Source organism: Apostichopus japonicus, chromosome 17 (genome assembly GCF_037975245.1).
Source record: "Apostichopus japonicus isolate 1M-3 chromosome 17, ASM3797524v1, whole genome shotgun sequence".
NCBI classification, from domain to species: Eukaryota; Metazoa; Echinodermata; class Holothuroidea; order Aspidochirotida; family Stichopodidae; genus Apostichopus; species Apostichopus japonicus.
In genome coordinates this window covers 7,225,739-7,252,248 of record NC_092577.1, presented here as the reverse complement: position 1 = coordinate 7,252,248, position 26,510 = coordinate 7,225,739, and the positions used below count along the sequence as shown (strand labels likewise).

At 35.1% G+C, this 26,510-nt stretch overlaps 4 protein-coding genes across 4 annotated transcripts in view; 3 read left to right on the top strand and 1 right to left on the bottom strand.

The window, feature by feature from the left end:
• Positions 1 to 20,439, bottom strand: part of LOC139985150 (uncharacterized) — a 48,909-nt gene extending 28,470 nt beyond the window's left edge. The window contains exons 1-4 of the mRNA XM_071999419.1: positions 19,421 to 20,439; positions 18,173 to 18,358; positions 11,022 to 11,121; positions 2,647 to 2,738 (exon numbers count right to left, since the gene is read on the bottom strand). Of these exons, the coding sequence (XP_071855520.1) occupies positions 2,647 to 2,738; positions 11,022 to 11,121; positions 18,173 to 18,286 (306 nt within the window). The 5' untranslated portion in view covers positions 18,287 to 18,358; positions 19,421 to 20,439. The remainder of the gene's footprint in view (positions 1 to 2,646; positions 2,739 to 11,021; positions 11,122 to 18,172; positions 18,359 to 19,420) is intronic.
• The window catches only part of LOC139984443 (uncharacterized), a 64,327-nt gene extending 39,152 nt beyond the window's left edge, over positions 1 to 25,175 (top strand). The window contains exon 4 of the mRNA XM_071998356.1: positions 24,966 to 25,175. Coding sequence (XP_071854457.1) covers positions 24,966 to 25,175 — 210 coding nt within the window. The remainder of the gene's footprint in view (positions 1 to 24,965) is intronic.
• The window catches only part of LOC139985127 (uncharacterized), a 163,500-nt gene that overhangs the window by 97,483 nt on the left and 39,507 nt on the right, over positions 1 to 26,510 (top strand). The gene's annotated exons all lie outside the window — the stretch shown is intronic.
• The window catches only part of LOC139985122 (NLR family CARD domain-containing protein 4-like), a 346,343-nt gene that overhangs the window by 297,268 nt on the left and 22,565 nt on the right, over positions 1 to 26,510 (top strand). The window lies entirely within an intron of this gene.

Sequence of the window (26,510 nt, the reverse complement as noted above, 5' to 3'; positions counted from 1 at the left end):
TACCAATCAACCCATTATACATACCATGTATACCAATCAACCCATTATACATACCATGTATGCCAATCAACCCATTATACATACCATGTATGCCAATCAACCCATTATACATACCATGTATGCCAATCAACCCATTATACATACCATGTATGCCAATCAACCCATTATACATACCATGTATGCCAATCAACCCATTATACAGTACATACCATGTATGCCAATCAACCCATTATACATACCATGTATGCCTATCCATCCATTATACAGCATAACTACATTACTCACATGCACATATTAGCACAATTTTTTACACGTCATGCCATCCTGCCAACATCTCACCCCACCCCCCCCCCCTTTTTAACAAAGAAAAAAGAGATAGTAACTTAGTTATTGGATTTAATGGTTAAAATAAATAAAATAGCACATTTAAGTAACTAGTCAAAGAACCATCATAGCATATTCTGACAACGAAATATGGAATATTGTTACATTTAAAATTCATTAATGTATAAAAATCATTATGAACCAAAGATGGGCATAAGGGGAAGGGTGTAACAGAAATAATGCCACTAAAAGATATAAACCCATCAATGACTATTAACTTTTAAACCCATCAATGACTATTAAACCCATCAATGAGATTCTAACAATGCACATCTCATGATCTCACAAAAACAAGAAAAGTCCTCTCTACTGGAATGACAGTTTTAGATATTACATCAGTGCTAGACTGAAGACTTGAGTAGACATACTGTACATCTGAATTTACAATAAAAAAACATAAACAAAGAAACATAACAAACTCTACAAAAGATAGAAAGTCTATTGTCATGACTATTATCTAACCTTTCCTAGCAGATTCTATACTATGTGACTGTGCTATACAATCTTAACAATATAATTATTTGTTTTAAGTAAATATGGGCTCTCAAATTGTAAAACAAAAGAATGGCTTAGTGTAATATATTTATTCAATGAATAATATAATGGATACAATCAAGGTTTATTTGTTTCCACTAATAGAGTATTTCGTAATGGGATCAATAAATGTTGTGTTTGGGGCTAAGAAGGTGAATAGGCTTTGGTTATTTAATGCACAAATTATACACAGCAATACAGCAGCATGTCAAGAACATCACCATACCAATGTATCAAGAATTGAAGAAAAAAAAAAATTTTGTGCATTCCAAACAAAATGAGAATTAAGAAAGTGACCTGTATCTGTAATATCTTGTTAACCAAAGAGGAACAACTACATCTCAGGTTCTAATAAATAACATCTCCTTTGGTATTAGTATGTCAATAAGTCATATCAAAACAGTTTGTGCTTTCACTTGTTATCATTTGGATTTTGGAGGAAGGGTGAAAGGAAAGGCTAGTTTAAGGTCTAATTGATGCCTTATTGTATCATGTCACAAAATGGGCTCTACTCCAGGAGCTTGATCACCTTTTTGCAGTGGGAGGGGGTAAAATGTTATGTTGTCCAGATGAGGAGGGGTGAAGAGGACATAAAGACTAGATTATCTACAGATTTAAATTTGACATCAATTTTGGGGGTTTTGGAAGCACTGAGATGGGAAGAGTAATAAAGGTTATGATGGTGGAAAAGGAGAAATGAGTCCTGTTACTCACTCTACATGTTATTAAACAAGACTTAATTGTGACATATAGCAAGTGGAAACACATAGGCTTCAGACAGTGTGATCATAGCAACAACATCACTTGCTGCGGCATTTGTATAGGGTGTTGTTCACTCTTACATTTATATAGTAACAAAATCACTTAATACACATCTCCATTAAAAAAGAATGATGGAGAAGTATGTCACATACTGTTTTTATTATAACTTACTAAGCCTTTGCAAATGGGTTTATATCGAAAGGAAATAATCTCACGTAGGTACTCCTACTACTGGGAGGAGCTTACAGGCTACTGTACCTTCAAGAAAACTAACCTTATTCAAATAGCATACTTTAGTCTTGGGATATTGAAGTTAATGATAACTCAAGTTAGAAAGCATATCTAACGTAACTACTGGACCAATGGAAGCCTTACTATGTACTGTGTACTATAGTTTTTGCCAAGTTTAACTACTCGTGACAATTCATTTTTTAGTTTGTAACTGAGATTTAACAATAAGGATAGCCCTCCTTATAAAACAAACCAGAGTTTAGAAGTGTTCTAACTTAGTGTGGGTATGGGTCTTGTTTTGTTTGAAGTGACTCTATTTAATAGTAAGGGGACATGAACTTATGAACTAAATTGATTGTTTGAAAGCCTGGTATACATATTACTGCCTATTTGCTGCCAATTTATAAAGTGGACCCAGCTTATTAACATATACACCTCTTTGTGTATTTTGCTGCCTATTTATAAAGTGGCCCCCGCCTATTAACATATACACCTCTTTGTGCACTTTTACACATTGGTAAGCAATACAATGTATTGTATGCAGTGATTAATATATGGTGTATGTATGATAGATTGAGGCCTTTATCTTCCCCTCTTGCTGATCAAGCAAGATTCAAAACAATTACTGTTCCCCCAGGATTCGGCAGTAACAAAGTCACTTTCTACCCAGACTCTAATCTAATTATAACTACAACCCAGCTTACCAGTTCTTCTATACTCTAATTATACACTTACCATTACCATCAGCATATTGTAAACCATTCTGTGCAAGATCCGCATCATGTGACCCCGAAAGATTATCTCAAGACTGATTAATCCACATTTACCTAATGAGGAGGAAAGGACAAAAGAAATAAGAATCAGTTGTCACTAATTCTATATTGAGAATATCAGAACTAGATATGTTTTAATGTAAATAAATAAAATCCTATGTTATTGAGTACAGTATGTCTTTTTAATATTTACTCTACAGTTTTTCTATTGCTCACAGATCTACAAGCTAATGCTAAAATATCATTGTGTCACTGAAACAACTCAATGACTGCAAATTTATTTCATTTCATTGAAAGGCACTTTTTTGTATTTTCAAGTTGAACAGTTTTTGAAAATTTACCCATAAACAAAAAAAGAGTTTAAATTTGGTAACATGTTTTATATCCTTTGGATTAGGCTAATTGATCAGAAAACTTTCTAGTTTGGTACTGTACTTTTAACATGATTGTTTTTTCGTTTTAACACCAAATGTCTAATTTTGTTACTTTGAAGTCAAGCAAAGTTAGGCCTAATTACTGGTCTGGATTGCTTTTGTCCAACAATCAGTATACCAGCGTCAAGCTGAGGCTGTTTTAAGACATACATGTTTTTGTCTTTGCTTCCACAACCGTCCCAGTAACTTCATTTCCACCTTTGTCAATAGACAGCAACCTGACCCCCCACCCCTCCCTTACACACACTTATAACATAATTACTGAACTACACAATAGCTTTAAGAACATTAAAATAATACAAAATGCATTAAGAATGTCAAATGACATAACATGCTGAATCCTACAAAAAAACTTGTCATATTGTGTTGTATGATCTTCTGTGATAGAATCATAAACTGTTGCTTGTCAATAATCAATACCTCTAATAATTATCCATGACAACTATTTAATATGATGAGATGGGTGGACCTTGTCATAAATTACATAATATCCACTCAACCTGGAGACAGTGACAACAGAAAGCCTTCATTAGCATTAGATGCTGAAATGGGAATGAACTATTTCATAATGAAACAATGGATGTCTAATGACCATTAACATTGGTCAGATTATAAAGATTGGAGATGACCATGGCTATAATATAGAAATCACATCAGAATTTACTCCTCTTGAAACGTACAGTTATGGTAAAATTTGTAAAGATGATGCTACAATTACAGAAACACTGAACAAAAGAGGTCTCACAGAATCCGTCAGTCTAAGACACAACCTTTAGAGGTATCTAAACTTAGATTGTTAATATGTTATGTCTTGTTTTGCAGTGATTTAAATTGAAGTTGGTTTGTGGGGTAGGGAGTGCTGGATGAAGGACTTTCTGGTGAGGAAATGTCCCTTTAGGGATCATCTGACACATTATGGAGTAAGATTATCCACCTAAACACTTGCATTCGCATGGCAGAGGGAGAGGATTGGGTGTGTGGGTAAGAATCAGGTGGTCAACTATACAATCATTACCCAGCTCATGTAAACTGTACACATTTCTTCCAAGAGCTGTACTCCGGATATGAAACTGGTAAATATCTGAAAAGGCTGATCTCAGGACTGAATAATTCAAGTTTACCTGATGATGAGAAAAACAAAATGTATTTGGTCATCAGTTATAATGTTACTATTCATTTAAATTGTCATAACCAAGTCTGCTAGTAGCAGAATTCGGTCATGTAACATTGTCAAACACATAGAAATAACACAGCTAATATAAACATACGGTATGCTCATGTAGTTTCAAAATAAATTACAAAGTAAAATTAGTAAAAGGGCCATTCTCGGTCACGTGTGACGAAAAATGGGGAGATCTGCACTTTACCACTAAGTAACTACTTTTAGGTAAAGAAAGTTGGGTTGATTGTAGTACTTAAGTATGCACTATGGGGACTCTTTTACAAAACCATATAGCTTAGCCAAAATCAGAACATTCATATGCTGGGAGAGGTTATATAAAGGTCTTTGACGTGAAATGAAACTGGCTTTTTTGGACAAATAAACATTGGCAAATTCCTCAGTTTCTAACAGGGCTGGATAAACCTAATTTCTCATGTTACTACCTTAATGTGTTTCCATTCTAACAAGACATTTCACCTAAATATTTCACTTCTTAAAATTAGCATAATACTACATAAGCTAAAATAAAAATCCGGTCACGTATGTGAAATTGTTGGGTCACGTGTATGACATTCTGAATTTTCATTCCATAGTATGCAATTTTGCAGTGCAAATGTTGACTCTAATAATGACCACAGAACAGCACTGATGTTGATATTCCATAGGAATTACTTTAAATCAGTTTTACTGACTTGATTTTTTTGGTCACGTGTGTGACATTGTTGGGTCACGTGTGTGACATTCTGCATTTTCATGGATGCTGCAATTTCATTGGATGAAGCTTTCCTCATTTGCATAACACTGTTGTCATGCCATACACACATGACATAACAACAGTCCAAGTCCACAGTGCTGCTGCAATTTCATTGGATGAAGCTTTTCTCATTTGCATATAACACTGTTGTCATGCCATACACACATTCATACATAACAACAGTCCAAGTCCACAGTGCTGCTGCAATTTCATTGGATGAAGCTTTTCTCATTTGCATATATATATACATATATAGTGCACACTGTATGTACTGGTTCACATTCATTTTCTATTCTGATATGTTGGGTAGAGGATGTGGGTGGAAGTGGGTGGGTTACATGCATACAGACAATTTGAAGCAGAAGATAACCATACCAATTAATTAAGTATACCTTGAATGCATGTTTATGCAGTCTCTATGCAGTAAAAGTAAGTCACATGCTGTATACAAATCTGCATAGTGCACTATGGGGAGGGTGTTGGGGGGGGTTGGAGGGAGTCAGAGTTTTAGACAGAACACCTTTAATTAATAACATTTCAATAGTTTCTAATGTTGTTTAACATGGCCTCCTTGAATAAAGATACAATGTTACCAGTGTTTGCCCTCGCAAGCATGTTTCTGTAGAGCTAAAGTACATGTTCAGTACAGTGTTATTTTACACCAAGCACTAAATAAATACACTGTCCACAATCATGTACAGTACACACTGTACATGTATATGTACTGGTCATTCCATTCAATACTGTGCATATTTCAATGTCATTTTAAATATTTGCTATGTAGTGAATGCTTTTGCTAATTCAATAAATTAAAAGACTGCCAATATTTTAAAAGGACTGTTTAACCAGTACATACATGTACAGTGTTTACTGTACATGATTTTGGACAGTGTGTATTTAATGGTGCTTGGTGTAAAATAACATTGTACTGAACATGTACACACATATATAGTGCACACTGCATAGTGCATATTTCAATGTCTTTTTAAATATTTGCAATGTAGTGTATGCTTAAATTGTTTAATTAACCAGTACATACATGTACAGTGTGTATACTGTACAGGGCCATTCCACGTCACGTAAGTCACAAATCAGAGAGACATTTTACTGTACACTTGTTTTCAATCTCCAGTTCAGTGCAAGCCTAGAGTAAAGTCATATGCCTATCATTCCTGAACTTTGAATACCTACAATAAATTCTGTCACCACTGCAAAACGTTAATGCTTTCCCATTGCGAATTATAGCGCCCTGAACTTGTGTCACGTAAGTCACGCAGAGAAATGAAGAATTTCAACTTTTTGAAAGAAATCAATAAATCCTGTGAAGTATTGAGAAAAATCTGTTAAGTTGCCTATTACATCTGAAAAAGACACATTGAGGAATAACTTCAAGGTAAAATTTAATTGATATTCATTTAATACTGGTATTCGTGTGCAAATTAGCGACGTCACGTAAGTCACAAAAAATTGTTACGTAAGTCACACGTGTGAAACTGCTCAGTTTCCTCTCACAGTTTCCAAAGATACAAGATAACACAGGCTAAGGATATCTTTACAAGTTCATTATATTGAGATTGGGGGTAAGGGAGGGGTCTTTTCCACATAAAAATAGAATCTACTGTAAGTGTTCACTTGTACATAAAAAGTCCTACAGACTAGTTTTGCGAAATATCTCAGTTTAAGTGCTACAGTAGCTAAATAGATTCTTAATTAGGAGTAAACAAGTTTCTCTAGACTAGTTAATACAGAATACTTTTAATGTATTTGCATTTCTACATTTTTGGTTATAATTTTAAGCTTTTTGGTAACATTTTGGTCACTTTTGGGAATTTGGATTAAAAAAATTAATCCATGGATATAAATCCATGTGGTAAAGGCAGAAGGTGGCAAGATGTGTACGTGGAAAACCACATAATTACTGAAGGAGATCCACTAATGTCAGTTACTTATGTTGTAGTTCCAGCTCTGACCTCTCATATTAAGGTAGATGACTGGGTTGTTGTAAAATAAGATGATGTACTGTACCCAGGAGAGGTTACAAATATGGTGCATGCGACCACCACAACATGGAAATGGCCTCTTTCGGTAGATAAAATCTCCAACTACCCCGAAAACATTATTAAAACAAATTTCACCCCCTGAAGCACCTTCTGCAGTTCAGGGGTAGACTGCAATTCACATTTAAAGAACTTAAAGTCTCAATACAGTATGTGTTTGCTGATGAAATTCCTAAAACAAAGTTCCGAAGCAGATTCAATGTTTCTTAACTTCTAAATGCACTCTGACCAGGGGGGTTTAATGGAGAAAAACTTTCGCAATCAAACAAAAGAAATTTATTTTCTGTTGCCCGTATGGCGCGAACAATTTACTGTAAAATCACTGCAACCGCCCATATCAGCACGTTCATTACACAAATGTAACCTACTTTACTTATACTCTTATCGTCCGCTATTTTTACCCAATTAACGGAGGAAATTCTTGAAAATACCTGTTTATTCATTGCAATGGAATGAAATGATACAATTTTGCAAGCTACATCAGTAAGACCGACAGAAAGATACTATTCAAAAGAACGAATCTACCACAGGAGAGCCACGAAAGTGAAAGTAGACCTAGGCATAACCGTTGTTAACAAAACAGAGAGATTTGATTGGCGCATGATCTGTCGGCCGGGTTTGCACATTTTAATTGAATTTTGTAGAATCTATGGACTTGTTAAGAAATCTGTTGTTTATCGACATATAAACAAATAAAAATAATGAATATTGATATGGAAACAGCATAGAAGGGTAACATTTTCACTGAGCTTTCAGTGCAGTTAGCTGGAAAAGTTGAAGATTAAATTTGGCAAGCACGTCATGAGACTTTAAGGTAACAAGTAATATTGTTCTAAGATTGAGCTGTTTGAGCCATTTTTTGCAATTCACTTATGTAACCTTTCAATTTTACTTCACATTATAAATGTTGTTCCTGCATTTTAGAACTGAGTAGGTATCTTTGATAAATAGGAAGGTGTTATGATAAACCTGTTATAGTATAGAAGACATCAAAACTGTGTGAAAGTGTTGAGAATAAACTTATCATGTAAGTCACACACTTCCGGAGTCCCTAAATTTGTTAAAGCTTGTTACATAGATCAAATGTGGTGGTTTTACAGATCAACCTTTATAGCTACCTTTACAATTGTAGCTCACTTTGCTCTCTCACACTATATATTATTGGAGGAAAACATTCCCTTCTATTTTTGTCACGTAAGTCACAGCCAAAGTGTGGCATTTTTAACATAATCTGTGTTACCAGTAATAAAGGAAATTTGTTAAATTGTGTTATTAGATTAATAAGCAGACTGCATTTAACTGCCACATTAAAAGAAAGCTTGGACTTTCCTTTCATTTAAGGATTTCTTCTACTTTCAATTATTGTTTGATAATTCACTGTGAATGTGCCTTTAGTTTGAGATCGATACTCATTGCTATAATCCAAGATTGAGAAATCAGAAGAAGAAAACTTTAACCGTTTATGAAAATCTAACCTACTTATTTTACATTAAACACAAAGAGAGACAACTTATAACCCTTTCTAATTTTTCCATGTTGGGACCACTTGGTGTGGAATGGCCCGGCAACAAATATATATTGTTCTATTTCTGTTTCTATTTTGGGGTTTGCTGAACTGACAGAGCTAACAGCACAGGACTAATATCATTATTCAAAGCACCTTAGCTGCTTTTTAAGAATATGTTTAGCATCTGAGCTAATCAATACAATTAGTTATTTACAACAGTTGTAGTGGTAACTGATGTTACATCCGAAGAGTTTGAAGCCCCCCTTCCCCCTTCCCCTTGTCAATAAAACAACTTTTAACAATTGCTGGAAGTTTTCTACCAATATTTTGAGCTATCTGCAACAGAAAATAGATGTAGAAAGCACATGTGCTTGAGTTTGATGGAAATATCTCTTGAATGGCCAGTACTATAGCTGAAGTGCAAATAATGTACATCTTTAGGCAAAACACATTAAGAGAATGTATCAACACTATTAAACAATGGGTAAGAATGGAAATTATATACCTCATTGGAAAATGGCATAAAGACTAGATTATCTCCAGATTTAAATTTGATATCAATTTTCTTGAGTTTTAGATGCACTGAGAGGGGTAGGTAGGAATTTATGTTAGAATGGAAAGGGAGATATGGTTCCAGTTAGTGATTCTACATTTTATTAACAAAGACTTAATTGTTACATATGTAACATTAAGCAAGTGGAAGCACATACTGTAAGCTTCATAGTAAATAATACTGACTCACTTCCTGATGCAGTATGTATGATTAATATTAAATTATTTATAAATTTCTTAGCCTCAGCAAATCATGTTTTTATACATGATGTGTTTATATCAGAAGGATATAATGTCAAGTAGGTACATTACTACATTTTTGTGGAAGTAAGGCTGGTAATACAGAGGAGTGTGGCGACACTGTAAAGACTGAGTACTACCCTATCTTCCCATAGGCCCTTAGGGAGTTTGTTCATCAAGCAAGTTTCAAAACAATTACTGTTCCTCCAGGATTAGGCAGTCACAAAGTCACTTTCTACCCAGACTCAAGTCTAGTTATAACTACAGCCCAGCTAGTTACCAGTCTTGCTATACAATAATTATACACTTACCATTACCATCAGCTATATATTGTAAACCATTCTGTGCAAGATCCGCATTAGGTGACCCCCAAAGATCATCTCAAGACTGATTAATCCACATTTACCTAACGAGGAGATAAAGACAAAGACAATAAGAATCAGTTGTCACTTATTGTATATTGAGAATATCAGAACTAGATGTTTTAATGCAAACAATGAAACCTTTGTTATTGCGTTTGCCTTTTTAATATTTACTCAACAGTTAATCCATTGCTCACAGATACACAAGCTAATACTGTAATGACTGTGTCCCTGAACTCTTTATTTGCAAGTTCAGTCATTTTATTGAAAATTTATCCATAAACAAAATAATAGGCTAAACTTTGTAACATGTTTGCATTCCTTTGGATTAGACTAAATTGATCAGCATACTATCAAGTTTGGTACTTTTAGCGTTATTTGGTGCAGCAGGCCAATGAAGTTGTTCATCTTTCTATGAACACCCAATAGCAAAGTTAGGTATAGTAACTGGTCTGGATTACTTTTGTCAAACATTGGGTATACAAGTGTGAAGCAGAGGCTGCTCTATTACATAAATTGTGTTGTTTTTGCCTCACAACTTTCCCAGTAACTTTATTTCCAACCTTGCCAATAGACAGCAACCTGATGCAACTCCCCCCCCCCTCCCCTACCCAAACACACTCTTATAACAGACTTACTGCATTAAACTTACTTTAACAACATAAAAAGAATGAAAATGCATTAAGGATTTCAGATGACATAACATGCTGAATCCTACAAGAACTTTTCATATTGTGTTGTACGATCTTTTGTGATAGAATCATAAACTGTTGCTTATCATAGTGCAATACTCAATTCCTATCATTATCCATGACAACTATTTAATATGATGGGATAGGTGGACCTTGTCATAAATTACATAATATCCACTCAACCTAAAGACGGTGACAACAGAAAGCCTTCATTAGCATTAGATGCTCAAATGGGAATGAACTGTTTCATAATGAAACAATGGATGTCTAATGACTATTAAAATTGGTCAGATTTGAAAGATTTGAGATGTAATCCCTGAGTTTAAGACACAACCTTTAGCAGTATTCTAACTAGATTGTTCATATGTTATGTCTTGTTTTGCAGTGATTGGCATTGATGGGGGTTGGGTGGGGGAAGGGGGTGCTGGATGATAGACTTTCCGTTGGGGAAATTTCCCTTAAGGGATCATCTGATACATCATGGAGTAAAAATATCCAATTAAACACTTGTATTCTCATGGAAGAGGGGGGTGGGTGGGTGGGGTAAGGATCAGGTAGTGTACCATACAACCATTACCCTGCTCATGTAAACTGTACACATTTCTTCCAAGAGCTGTAATCCGGATATGGTAAATCACTAAAAAGGCTGATCTCAGGACTGAATAATTCCAGTTTACCTGATGATGAGAAAAAACAAAATGCATTTGGTCATCAGTTATAATGTTATTATTAATGTAAATTATAATCACCCGGTCTGCAAGTAGAAGCATTCTATTATGTAACATTGTCAAACGCAGAACACAGCTATTATAAACATATATGGTATGCTACTGTAGTTTCAAAATAAAATGCTCAGTTATAATTATAATAACAATGTAAAGAAACTAATACAACTAGAATACAAATCTATAGACTGTACAAGATGAGTTCAAGGTCTTATAATGCTTCCCACAGTGTATATACAGCTCACCTAACACCAAACTAATTGAAATATAAAGAAATATTAATTTGAAATTGAGACAAGCATTGAATCTTCAATACAAACTTTAAGCAATACCGCAGTCTAGTTTATATTCAATTGAGAAACAAGAGTTATAACAAAGCCACCTGAAAACAAATGGAGCCTGAAGAAAACATGATGAAGGATTCTGGTCACATAATTTAGGAACCGATGGTTCACTGTACTGTCTATAGGTTGATTAATTTGTAGGATTTCTGAAATGATGCATTGTACTTTAACTGATTGAATTAAAGTACACATTTTTCTATCTGCAGAATTTGATATATACTTTTATTTTATAAAATTTTGTTCTGTGCAGTCCTGGTGTGAGAGGGTGGGGGTTGGGTGGAGGATAGAGTTGTCAGCTAAGTGCCCAGTGAAATGTGTGATAAAGAATGATATACTTCAACTTTGGATAAACAAAGACTTCAAAAAAGTGGATCTGGTGAAACAATTTTTCATTGAACTGTGCCTGGCTCTCAATGTCTCTGGTGTTGTGTACACCTTACTTGAATAATGCTTGTTTAGCCTCACAGGATGTGATTGTGGATCTTAGAACTGGTGTGCGACAGTTTATCAGGAGTTTGGAAAAAAATATCAAAGAATTAAGGGAAAAGCAAACTCAGCCATCATCTTCAGCTGATATGAAAGACATCTTTGAGATGAATATCAAAGGTGGAGGTGATTTGCATGTTACTGTCCAATTACGTTTTGAATCATATTTTTCTAACATTTAAGCAAATGCTTAAAACAGTCAACTCTACCGTACTACAGTAAATAAACATCGTAACAAACAAAGTACATTAAAGTTCAGATTATATCCATAGTTGCGTGACATATGTGTGAAATACCTAAATTAATCAAGGTTTTGTTAATTGTTTGATGGAGTGTTCATTACAAATACCTCTACTGTAACACATAGCTCAGCAATACAGACTGAGTTGTCTCCTTTAATGTTTCTACATCATTATAGAATATCTAAAATGGTATTTCAAGTTTTTGGTTTTAATCTGAAGAAAATAAGTACCCCAACAGAAGACATATTTGTACTTAACCCAAACTACTTTCATACAAACCAACAAGTTGTCTTCCAGTCTTACCATTCTGGGAGTGTCAGGAGTTCTAGAAGACTTTATTTATATGAGTCTCGGATGCAATGTTTATTTAGTTTGACAAATGGTAAAATGTACCAGAGGGTGCTTATGCAGCTATTGCGCCATGGCAAGCTCATTACAAACATACCAAGTACTGGATTGATCCAGCAAGGAACTAATCATTTTAATGTCCTTACTAGGGATTAATTCTGTCAGTTGTGTTTTGAGTGGGTGAGCTAAAACTTTATATAAAATCCTTTTAGTGAGAGTGAATGGAGAAACAAGAGTATTCCTTGATCTGCAATGCTATCCATAAAATCTATCAGAGGTTGTTGAAACAATACTATCACTGTTCTACACTAACCATTATTGTGATTACCATCACATAGAGGAAATATCAGCTGATGAACCATTCATTGTCCTTGTTAGCACAGTATGAACACTTCCATCAACAACTGGTAACTATACAGGTGGAATAGGTGATCCCCTAATAGCTCCATTCAGGATAATTTAAGTTACCCTAATGAAGAGAAAAGAAAATGATGTGAATGAAAATTAAGTCCCAATGATAGGATATATTGAGAATGTCAGTCACAAATAGATACATGTATGTCTCTGGCTAACTACTGTACCTTGTATACATGGACATTCACAGAGAAAAAACCCAAAGGAAGGAAAGTACACTTCAGATTCCAATAACAAGGTAAGTGTAAAAACAATTAACCAGTAAACCATCAAACTTGAACCGGATTGTCCTTTGTTTAGTGGAAGTGGCATATAAAGGTAAAGGTGAAGTGATGTAAATGAGCTCCTAAAGGAGAGTCCAACCTCACACAACCCAATCATGCATGGTTTGGGCTTGACTGAGAAATTTGTGAGATTTCGCACCTTCTTTCCTATTGAGGACAGAATGTCTTTTGAATTTCCACTCATCAGGAGATACAGTAATTGTATCTAATTTAGTGTGTCACCTATTCCACCATTTAGTGTGTCAGCTTCGGTGGATGGGTGTTTTTATATTATTTTTCTTCATTTAATGGGACCAGGCCCCTGCATTGCCTACATTGACCTAGTTACACCACTCTCTGGGGGTCTCTTTCCAGATTTAAGATCACCAAAGGTTTATAGAGTACCCTGTTCAGCTTGTCAATTGCTATCCAATATGGTCAGTGCTTTCCACAAATTTGGCAGATGAAGACACTTGTAACCTCAAAATTTTGAGTTGTAATAGGTATGAGACTAGAGCACCAATGGTGCAGAAGCTCATACCTTTTCGAGCTTAAACATGTAGGGCCCACAAAACCAATTTTGGGCCCATGAGGGATACCCCCCCCCCCTCCATTAGCAGAATCCTGGCCACACCACTGGCTATAATTCCTATTTTCCCCTTTAAATCCTATTTTACCCACTCTCTCAAACAATACCACTGACCTACCCTATTAAACTTTCTCCCCTCTACCTTAGCAGACATAACAAGCACTCCCTACAAGGCATAACTTCACAAGCTGCCTTCATACCTCAGGCTCAAAGACTTCTAAGAATCGGCAAGTGCTGATTGGCTATAGGGCTCTCATGCTTACAGTTCAACAGTTAATAATAACAACTCCCAGTCCTGCTTTAATTCCACTAACAGCCTCTGCAGAGCTTAACCACAAATGTAAACAAACACTGCAGACACTGGGAGACAAATTAAAGGAGCTTTGGCAAAAAGTGAAGGCTCAGATCTTTTTAAACAATGGGGATTAATTGTAATTAATTAACTTTTGACCAAAATTTTTTAGGCATCACCTTATTCATACACAATCCAACAATCATCAGTTCAACTTTGAATATGATCCATCAAAATCTTGAGGAGATTGAGATATTTGAAAATATTACAAAGAATGACCCCCGATGACCCCCTAAATGATATTGGACCTCAATTTTCCGAACACCCCTCGTAACTCTTATCCCGAGGAACATTGTGACCAAGTTTCATTATAATTGGCCATACACTGTACGAACAGGAGCAATTTGAAAATATAGGGCCGCGGCCCGGGCCACAAAAGACCCCTAGTTGATCTTTGATCTCAAATTCATGAACACCCTGAAGGTAAAACTACCATAGTACTATCGTGACAAACCCTCAACATTGTACCATGGAATCTGTAGGAGAAGAAGCATTTTGCGTATTTCCACAAAATGGCCCATTACGGCCCACAGGTGACCTTTGACCCCAAATTTTGGATCATCTCTGATGGACCTATACCTAATGGTCCTTGTGTCCAAGTTTCATGAAATTCCATCAAACACTGTGCGAGTGGGAGCGGTTTTACCAATTGTTGACGGATAGAGTGATAGAGTGATAGACGCCGCACTGTAACAATAGCTCACACCAGCATGCTGGTATGAGCTAATAAATAAGACTAAATTGTGAAAATTGGGGACACTTAACTTTTCCCCCTATGTCCCTATGAAGCCACTGTACTCAAGTCCGTGAAGTTAGATCAATTTTGAGACCAATTAGATTTTTAAAACCAACTGCAGTGACTGGCTCAAAAGTGACAATTCTGTATTGACAGCTGTATATACTCACATTAGTAGAAAGTATTTCTAATTGTGTTCTCTGTTTATAGTGGCTGGACTTACAAGGGTACTGCAAAGCTCTCCAAATCTTCAGTATTTTCACACAGTTTTTTGAAACTGCTAGCAATTTAAAGCACATGAGGATATGTCGGAAATAGAAATACTTAATCTGATTTTACTCTGTGGAATATATATCTGAGCCAGAGCTGGGTGCTTCAGAAGTGCTCTGTAACATCTCTGAGACTGCTTGTCGTCTTCTTCTACTTCAGTTTAAAGCATGTAAATACATGTTAGAGAGAAAAATATAAATTCTATGAAGTATAAATCAAAGCCCTAGTGTAGCCCATGTAGGGGGGGGGGGGGGCAAGTGCTCACCACCCTAATGGATGCCAGTGCTTGTATATATCTTTGAATGCCCTTTAAATGTGTTAATTTTAAACAGTATTTAGCTCTCAAATATGCAAGGAAGAAATGTTATCATGACATGATATTGATAAAGAGTGGCAGGGGAGTTAACTTCCTTAACTATGCTTGCTAGCTAGCAGTTTGGGGCAGGTCCAAGCTATTGTATCCCTAGAAGCCAAATTTCAAACTTTACTGGAGCACCCTAAATTTGGTGTCATGTCAAAGCTGAATTTTTGAAGTTTCAGATTTTCATAATTTTTTGCCTATTCAAACAATTACAGCCTGCTTATTTGCATAAATTCAAATTGCAGTGTGACGTACGGGACATTTGGAATCCTATTTCCCTGCCAGCAATATGAACTAATTGAATATGAGTTATGTGGGACATGATACACCATTCCTTCCAATAATTTTGACATATTATGTTTGGGGTTTCATCAATTAAATATGCTAATTAGCTAGTGTCCAAATATCGATGTCCCGTACGTCACAATTTTCACCCGTTTTTTTTCAAATTTTGATATGGAGGAACAATTTTTTTTGGTGATATTCTCTAAAGTTCTAATTAAGAACATTGCTCAACAAAATCCATCCCAAAAATTTTGAAATAATATTCACTGCAAATCTAATTATCAAATTTAAAAATGTGACGTACGGGACAAAATGTGACGTACGGGACATACTGTGGGGAAAACCTGTATATTTATACATAATAAACATGCATGGGCTCCAATGGGGACAAAGTACTGTAGTTGGTTAGGCAGTTGGTTAGGCCTCATCTGGAGAATGCTGTGCAGGCTTGGAACCCATATTTTGCTAAGGATAAGGAAATACTTGAAAAGGTACAGAGGAGGGCTACTAGGATGATTAGTTCCTTAAAGAGTGTTCCTTATAATAGGCGGTTACAACTGTTAAGTCTCACCACACTGGAGCTTAGGAGGTTACGTGGGGACTTGATCCAGGTTTTCAAGATTGTGTATGGTTTCGACAATTTATCCTTTACCGACTTTTTCATGTTTGCTAACAGTAGTTTTACCAGAGGTCATTGTCTTAAACTCCAAAAGTCACATAGTAGGATTAATATTCGGCATAACTTTTTTTCTAATAGGGTTGTGAATGAGTGGAATGGTTTGCCTGAGAAAGTTGTACTTGCAAGTAGTGTCAATGGGTTTAAGAATGCTTAGGACAAGCACTTTAAGCATTGCTATCGGGTCTGAGTGTTTGTGTCTTCAGTTTTTTTCTCTCTCTATGGGGACTTTTAGTGTCCCTCCTGATCCTTTTTTTCTACTAAACTAGTGTACTGGAAACCTTCCAATGCTTACAAATTTATTTTGTTGAAAGGTGGTAGTTGCAACTTATAATCCCTGCATGCCAGAAGAGCACATCATGGCACCATATGAATTATTGACTGAGTGATGACCACCAACAGCCCAGGTGTTGTTCAATAAACTATCGGGAAGTCAATTGTGTGTGTGTGTTGGATACAGAATCACCTACAATGCTATTCAACATTGACATTGAATGTGGACGACTTTAAGAATGTGGAGTCGTAAGCCTAATGTATTGTGAAGTGTGACTATCATGACCATGCAACAATGTTCTTGTGTCCTGAACTTAGATAATAGACAATTAGACATTGAGATTTTTAGTTACAAGTGTAGAGTTTCGCTTGCCCAATTTTTGCAGAGGACAATCACTCATAAGTTTGTTCAACAACCAGTATTAGGTCTAGTTTTCTTTGTTGTACTCTGTAGTTTAATAGACGGACATTACATTGACGTTGTTATGTGGACGTTACTGTGGACATTTTGGTATGTTTTGAATGGGATGGATCATATTTCAACTTCAGGGTCAATAGTGGGGAGTATGATACAGTGTTGTACAGTATACAGTATATACCAAAACAATTTTGCACCAAAACTTTTCATCTTGAATGATTTGTGGTCTACCAAAGCTAGAATTGATGTTGTGAGTATTGATGTACAGTATGTGTAGAGTAGATTAATACTTTACGCATTCCATGTTTTATGTAGTGGAATGAACTCACAAGTACAGTCACTGCTCTTTTCGATCCCCGAAAGAAGGAAATATGGCAATAAATTACAAATGACATTGTTCTGACATATCCAAATGAATGTTTTTATGTAGAAATCAGCTTGTTACATATATTCAGGAATAAAAATATGAGTTTTCATAGTCAATTGTCACATGTCCCGTACGTCACAGGACAATTTTCGTTTGTGTAATCACTGAACTGGAATGGCTTCATATTTTTTTTCTAATATGTTACAGCTTAGCCCTTGGAAGGTTAGGCTATTCACTAGTTATAACAGCTTGATCACTGCTCTCCTAATTTCATAGGGATTTCAGCTTTGCTCTTTAGTAAAAAGAACACAAAATTCTCTGGTCCCGTACATCACACTGCATATTAATTAAGACGGGAACTAATTAAAGCAAGTGTACTGTAGGAAATCTTCATGAGCTTGTAATAAAGTATCTGCAATAACAAATATGAAAACCTGGAAAAGTTTCTGGAAAATAGATTTTTTATAACTTTTAGACACATTTAAGTCTCTGAAATGTCCCGTACGTCACAGTGCAAATAGCTTGGACCTGCCCTTTGGTGAATCAAGTCACTACAAACCAGATTTACTTCATTCTTACCATTCCAATGGAACTCTGTGCATCAAGAAGTGTAGGATACCAAAAGAAGCTTGATACAGTAGGATCATACAGTAGGTCCTGCTCTCCTCTATCCAGTACGGTCTGCGTCTTCATATTCACTACAGTTGAATAATTACATCATGGAGCCTTTAGAGCCTCAGTGACTTCTAAATCAAAAGTGAAACACTAACATGAAATCAAATTAGATGTTCAGAAATCTCACACTTCAGAAACCAAAGGACACTCACAACAAAGAAAAACCCATGGTAGCAGTTCCACTTTGATCCAATGATTGATCTTTTTAAATTAGTGATTATGCAGTATTACAGTGTTTGGTTTCTGCAAGGTGTTTGAAAGTTCTTAGGAAATTTTGCATTCAGATAGCTGAGATAGCAACGTGACACTACAGCAGTCTTTGTGGGCAATCAACTTCACATGTTAGCTGTAAAAGACCCCTACACTGTTAAGTACAGTAATTATGAAAAAGTATGTAAAAGTGATATTGAAGCTGAAGATACTCTACGTCAATAGGAAATGAGCATTATCAGCACAAACCCCGGAAATTATGGATATGTTCCAGTAATGGGTTGTCTTGGATCAGTAAGGGTAGTGTTAACTTGTTAAGCACTGCAGTAATTTGAGAAGGGCGCTATAGCCCCTACTGAGTATTTTGGGTGACACAAACAACAATAATGCTTGTAGGCTATATGATATGGAATTGAATCTCAATCTCTGGAAAACCTTGCATTCATTTGACCTTAAATACTCAATGGCAGGTCAGCACTTAAATCCACAATTCCCAGGAGAGGAAACAACTCAAGAGTACTTTAAGAGTAGGTGTTTATGAATAAATTTAACTAAAACCTTTACAGTTGGATGATCTCGCAAGTGTAGAACACTACTTCAATAAATAATATGAATATGATCAGTATTCTGAGGGAGGAAAACCTCCCAGGCTTCAACGTAAAGCAACTAACACTGTAACAGACTAGCATTGATCACCATATTTCAGCAATTCCTACATTGTGCTGAGCCTAGGTCACGCTTTATGCTGGCATTGCGCTAGTATTGAATATTGTAACTAAAACCATTGGACTACTAGGCATAAGTTAGGCTGTACTTTTCTTATATGACTAGAGAAGACCTAAGCCATAACTTCAACGTTATGATGTCCCTGTCCTTCTACAAAAGTTGTAGGTACAGTAAATAGCCTAACAATATGAAACTTGAAAGGAACACAAGACATACGTGGGATTTCTTCTTTGACAATTGCAATATTCTAGGTCTTTCTCTTTCAGTGTGTTCACCATCTGGAATGTATTGCAATATCTTCACATTTAGTAAGCCAGTACTGTTGCTTCGAGGAATCACACCAAACAAACAGGGAAGTACAACCATACAGTAACAACCGTTCTTGAAACGCTGCTTTACACTGTGTCGTTGTTTGTTTAGATTTTGAAAATGAGACTTGTTCAAGTCGTTTCCATTGGCCACGAGGGAAATTCCCCTCTTTTCTAGATAAATAGCAATTTACAACAAAATTGTAAATGCAAATTAAAGGCAAATTCGTTAGATCTAAAAGTGAGGACTTAATCGATATGCTGCAAAATGTAAATTCATCATTTGCACCTTGACAATTTTCTCGTAATGATGCGTTAATAGAATCCTGTACAGCAGCTTGAAAGTGTTTAGGGCTACGTGTTATGGGTCGTATAGGTTTTTTGGAAAAGATAACAAATACTTAAATAAGTTATTACACTGCAACTCACCAAATGACAATTTAGACGGCCTCTTGACAATTCACAACATAATTTTATTATATAAAAAGGGATCCAACACAAAATAAATAATGAAAACGCAATATGCAAGTAATGAAAACAAATATGATGGTCGTGTCTTTCCAGTAAAGCAAAGATAAGAGGCGAGTGTAAGTTCCAAGGAACAACGCGTAGGCTAGACTAGCGAAATCTATCTTGATAGTATTTTGAAATGACGAGATTTAAGTATTTTGGTATTTCAACATAAATCAGAAAATGTCCAACTTATACACTTGGATAGAAAAGAAGGGGGGGGGGGCAATGTTATATTCAGCTAAGAAGAAGGCCACTGCTATACGGGTGAACACCCCTCCCTTACGACTTTACACAAAAACAATGTTTATATAGGCAAAACTGCATGGTGCATGGAGCCAAATTTTAGACCTAAATTGGTAGTCTAATTATGCCTCGGAGTTCACCAGTTAACAGCAATTTTCGAAAAGAATTCAGGGAACGGGGCTACTGCAGATTTGCCTTCAACAAGCCAACGACCACACCTCTTCCGTTTTTAAATTCTTCTTTTCACTCTGTCCTTTACATAATAGTGTAGGAACTACCTAAGTCATTTGGGATCTGCCCCACCCCCCCCCCCCCTTGAACTAAAGGTTCATTCCCCTTCATAAATTCATCGGGATACTAAACCATACAGGAGAGTCGATCCGTTTACAGGATTGGAGAGGCAAACTTACAGCCCTTCAGTGGATGAACATGCACTTAATCAGATACACCTTCCCCATATCTATGTAGACATGTGACAAATCACTTGATTGGCGTAGGAAGGGATAGTTGGGTAGGGGGTCGGGATAGGCATCCCAATTAAGCAAACAATACATATTTTGTCATTAATGTGACCCACATAGAACACTGGAAAATTTTCATATCCTTTTCTTTTCTTGAAAATCAAGTTTGTCTTAAAATTGCCATCTGTAATTTTACCGAGATTCTCAACATTAAACTACTTTATCTAAAAATATCTTCGATTTATTTCAACCCGTCTTCTTTAATTCCCTTCATGTATAATGTCGAATTCTTTCTGTTTTAAACTTTCGCCTTTTTACTAGAAAGTTTTTAGATCAAATGTCGACTATTATATTAGCGTTTTATCTAAAACTTGTACGTTTCTCTCGAAATTGCCATTGCATTTCTCGAAATCAAAATTTCTTTCTGATATAAATTTCAACTATATTTTATCTCAAAAATTAAACTTTTCTTGATGAGGATAGTACTAAGTAAAAAGGGAGAAAAAGGGGGTGGGGCTACAATGATATCTTCATTGACTTGATAGAGGTTGTGTTGTACTATTTACTTCATCGACCTCTTGCTTACTAAATATCCAATTAACATCAGTTTTTAAACTGTCTGTTTCCACCGGGCATGTATAACGTTACGTACATTTACTCCTATTGGCGCCAACATGTCTGTTATGAATCTTAAACATCGCCCGCGAAAAGCTACGAAACACCTGTATATGAATATCGGTGACTCATGTTATTGAATACCTGTTCAAATCTAGTACATATCACTGACAATGAATGGTTAAGTGTTATATTAGTGAGGTTGCAGAGTAGGCCTACGTAGTAAATTCGTGGGAGTTGTGTGTTACCATTGACTTGTTGAGTGCTAATTAAGATGGATTATTTAATGGAGAGGAACCGCTGTTAATAGCTAAAACAGTAACTATTGATCAGTGAGATAATTTGACGGTATGGTATAGAGGCATAGGCTAGGATGTGTACGAAGGCCAGGCCAAACTTAGGTAGGTTATAGGCTAGACTAGTAATAAAGTTATAAGGCTATGTTACAAATCTCAAACATCACCCACGAAAAGCTAGAATTACTACTTTTAGCGAGAGGACATGTTTAGCATTCTGACTGATTATCAGAAAAGTCCAAGTTAAAGCAACTATAAAGGAATTGAATAAAATACAATCGAGACACTGAGTTTTCTTAAGGAAACTTAAATTAAGCGAAGAATAAAACCAGCGATTAACATTCTAGGTGAGATGATGATCCTTTACTTCGAAAACAATTACTTCATTCTAGCTAAGAAAAAGTATCCATAGACAAACTGTAGAAACTTTGTTATCCCTTCAAAAATCTTAAATCACAGAAAATTGTTCAACTCGAGTTTAATCGTACATAACATAGCCATAGGCATTAATACAAGTCAATATATAACATTCCACAATTGTTATTGTAATCACCTAACTTATAAATCTACCAGGTCGGAAATTTGAGTCAATTGTGTGAGAAACCAGCAGCTTTTTACCAAGCAGGCTGACTGAAATAATTTTATTAAATAATTGATTATTAGTTGAATGACCTAAATCCTGCCAATATACCTTACACTTAATGCGAAAGATAGGTTTGTTAAATATTGTATAGTGCCTAGAGCTTTGAGCCTCTAAAAACAGTTTTCAAATTTAAGTTTAATAATAATAAAATGCAATAAATAGTTATTAAAAAGAAATCCTTTGTCCATGTCTTGCCAGCAGCAACTAGGTCGTGGTGTTCCACTCACCGCTGGTTTTGTCTTAATTTTGCCCACTTAATTTCGAAAAACCGTAGTCATTTCCAAGCCAACAGACTTATGGCCACATGATATTTAAAACATTTTTTTTTTATTTAAAGTGCGCCACTTCTTTTACGCTGTTGCAACGTTCGCCAGAGCCGTAGTTCTAACGTTAGTTTTAAAAGGCGCCATCCTCTCATTAAACTTTTAATTAACTGATTTATCTCTCGTGTTTGTCAATCGATATTTGTCCGCTAACTGTTGACACCCTCTGAACTCCATAGTAACAGAAGATATTACAATGAAGATCAAATCAACCCGATTAAACTTAAAAGTTATAATTAATAAGTATAATTAAACCCTCAAGTATATGAAGTGTTTCTAGATAACAATATTATTTGTAAAATAAAGTATAAAAAAGCGGATGGTACTATTTAAATGGAAGAAATGATAACAGAAAGTTAAGATCATAAGCGTTCACTGGCGGATCCGAGGGGGGGGGGGCCATGCCCCCCCCCCTTGGATCCGCCCCTAACACCCAAACCCGCTGACCCGCACAAGCGTCCGAAAAAACCGCATTGTAATTGTCAAGTATTCATAAAAAATTTGCATCAAATTTTGACTTAGCAACCATCATTTCTATAGCATTTAGCATAATAGAGTATAAAACCTCCTTTACAGCATCATTTGAACCTCAAATTAGCCTATATTTCTTTTCATTGGGGCGAGCAGCGAACATTTTCATGCCACGGGAAAGAATGAATTATCACCTACTATTCAATTTATTGATGTTACACACAAAAAATGCATATTTCTCAGAAAATTTTGGGTGACAAAAGCCTTTCTAAGTGCCACCATTTTACATGTAGGCATCACCAGGATTCCAAAAAAATTCAAAAGGGGAGGGGGTGTATACCCCCCCCCCAGGACGGCGATTCGTGGCATGGACCAGCATTTGCCTTCTCAAGAGTTGGGAGCTATGTAAATGTATGAGCATGAGGATTTACAGTTTTAACACCATTTTGCAGTTACAGGCTGGTTGTAAGAAATTTATAACCTATGAGAAATAAAATTTCTTGAGAAAGATGATCCCAACTTTGTTTTATAAATATTTTAGAAAATTACACCTGGGAAACATTTTTTTAGAAGTAAATTAACATCACCATTGTACACTTTTGTCGCACCAAATTGCATCTGAGGGCATTCAGCAATAGAAAATTTTCCAAAGGAAAGGGGGCACCCCCTCCCCTTAGACCCCTCCCCCATATCACTCTAATGCCACTTTGGCCCCTCCCAAACAAAGGCCCTGGATCCGCCAGTGTAAGCGTTACCCATTTTAGGAATATCTACAAGCACAAAGAAAGAAAAATGTTACATTTCGAAAAAAATCCACTAGATAACAATATTATTTGTAAAAAAAACTGTAAATAGCGGATGGAACTATTTAATTGTAAGAAGTGATAAAGTTTAGAAAGTTAAGATCATAAGCGTTACCCAATTAAGGAATATCTACAAGCGCAAAGAAAGAAAAATGTTACATTTAAAAAAAAAAAATCCACTAGAAGTTATGTCACACTTAAACCGTAACTTAGGAATGAATTTGATAACTAAACACAGGTAGACATCATCTTTTAAACAAATCGTATTAATTGGAATAATTATAAATCAAGCAGAATAGTAGGATTTGGATCAATAATTAAATAATTTATATATTAAAATTTGAGTTTAAGTCTCATCAACCTTCTCTCTTAAAACTAGAATTTGATCTACATCTGCTTCTATAAATTGCATTTTAATTATAAGAGACAACCTATTGATTTAAATATATTTCTTCCAAGTCTCCTTAAACTTTATAAAAACTTGGTATAAGTTAAAATGGAAGTTTCCTTTTCATGATTCCTATTACATTAGTGACTAAGATTTACATTAAATTACATCTTCCACCTGAAAGTTCTAAGTTAAAACACAAATAAATTTGATCAATATTTTTCTTCAAGAGATAGAATAATATCAATTCTGGATTACCCATTTTTTTATAAAATACTCAACCAGTCTTTGAGATTTGTTTCCTATTAACTCATACATTAAAATAAGTAGCCTCACATTCTTATTTGATTAAACGTTACTTGCTATAAACCTTTAATTCATCATTTAATTGTTAAACAATAAAACTAACCCTTTAATCCTACATTACCACTTTATTTTCCTCTAATCTAATCTAATTATTTCTGTTAATATTTTTCTCCCCTTAATATCAATCCTTTATTTCGTTTCATTAACTAAATTCCTTTCTACAAATAAACACAACCAAAATGTATATATAGTTTATAGCTTTACTTGCCTTTATTTTTATTTCGTTATTTTTATTATTTATAATATCATAATAATTATTCTAATCCTAACCAAATCCAATCTATTTATCTCTATCTACTCTATTATCAGTAACTCTATTCTTTCATTCTAGATTCCTATCTCCTATGTGTGGCTAGGAGGCTGCTCTCCTAGAGTTGATGAGTCTGGTCTGAACCTTATCCTTCAGTCTGGTCTCTCTCTCTCTATCCTGAGTTCTCTCCAGAAGCTGGGGATGGGTAACAACAGGACACTAACTAATGAAGAGTTGGCGGCCATCTTGTCTTACTCCTCACAGTGTACAAGCTTGAAGGAGCTGACGTAAGTATTCCGGTGTAGATGTTAGAATCATTATAACAGTTAAACAGGGAATTAATTTAATTAATAAAAGTTATCAATATTAAACGAACTAAAGAGAATGTAAAGTCTGCTGTATTTTAATGTCCATGATTGGATTTAATTAGTTTAGTTGGATTTATTTGAATAAGTAGGTCATCGCGAAAGGAATTATTTAGGATGTTATAATAAATAATAAAATATATAATGGATTAATAGGGAATATTTTAAGAGAGTGTTGGTAAGAGAGGGGTTGAGGGTGAGTAGGGGTTGTTTAAAATGTTCTTTGTTTAGTTTTTTGTTAAAATTTAACTAAGAAATAGGTTTTAGAATGACAGGAATGTTTATTAGGATAAAATAAGAGATATATAGACAAGGTCGTTTAAATTAAATAATTCGAATGAGTTTTAAAACTAGGGTTTTTGAGTTTATAAGTAATAAATGTGACTTTTCAAGCTGAAACCTCCAAAATATTTGTTTTTGAATTATGTTCAATCTATTTAAGATTTTGTTTTTCAACGAAAGAGATTGAAAATCGTTATAAATGTAAAAGAAGTAAAATGATGGCAATAAAATAGCAAAAACCTATGAATCTATACGTAAAATCCCATGTGATCAGATTATAATACTCTACTCTCTGCTAAACCTGAAATTTATACCAAACAAGCAACCAATAAAAAAGTTTTAGTTGTCGCAGATTAAAAAATAGTTATTCAAAATAAGTTAATAAATAAAATTTATCAAAAATAATTGTAATGGAGTTAATTATAAAGTTAAATTGTATCTGTTACTACCTAAAATTATTAAAGGCAAATATGTATCTCATAAGTTGCAGAGCTTAAGATTTAATGCATTTAAAACTACATCAATTTCTTCTTCATAGTTTGAAATACAATTTGACAAGAAATAAGCTCAATTTATATTAATTTTCATTATTCTTTTCATAATTTTAAACAATAAATGATTTGATCAGGACGTCCCTGCTTTGCCCTTTAAAATTTAGTGTAATTGAATCCATCAACCCCAATCCCAACCCCTCACGTATAACCCATCCAACACCAGTTTCACTCATCACACCCTGACACCTCCTATTTACCAATCAATTGTTACCCTACCTACCCCCTTCAGCTATAACCGTGATCTTTCCTCTTCACAGTTTCCCTTTTCAATATATTTTACCCTCTTCCCACCCTAACCCTATCATCACCCTCTTCGTTCCTGTTACCGAGTGGTTTGTTGTTATTATCTCCAGCTCCATTATCAATTACCTGTGTTTTCTTTGTTTCTTCATGTCCATTGTTTCCTTTACACAGGCCTATTAAGA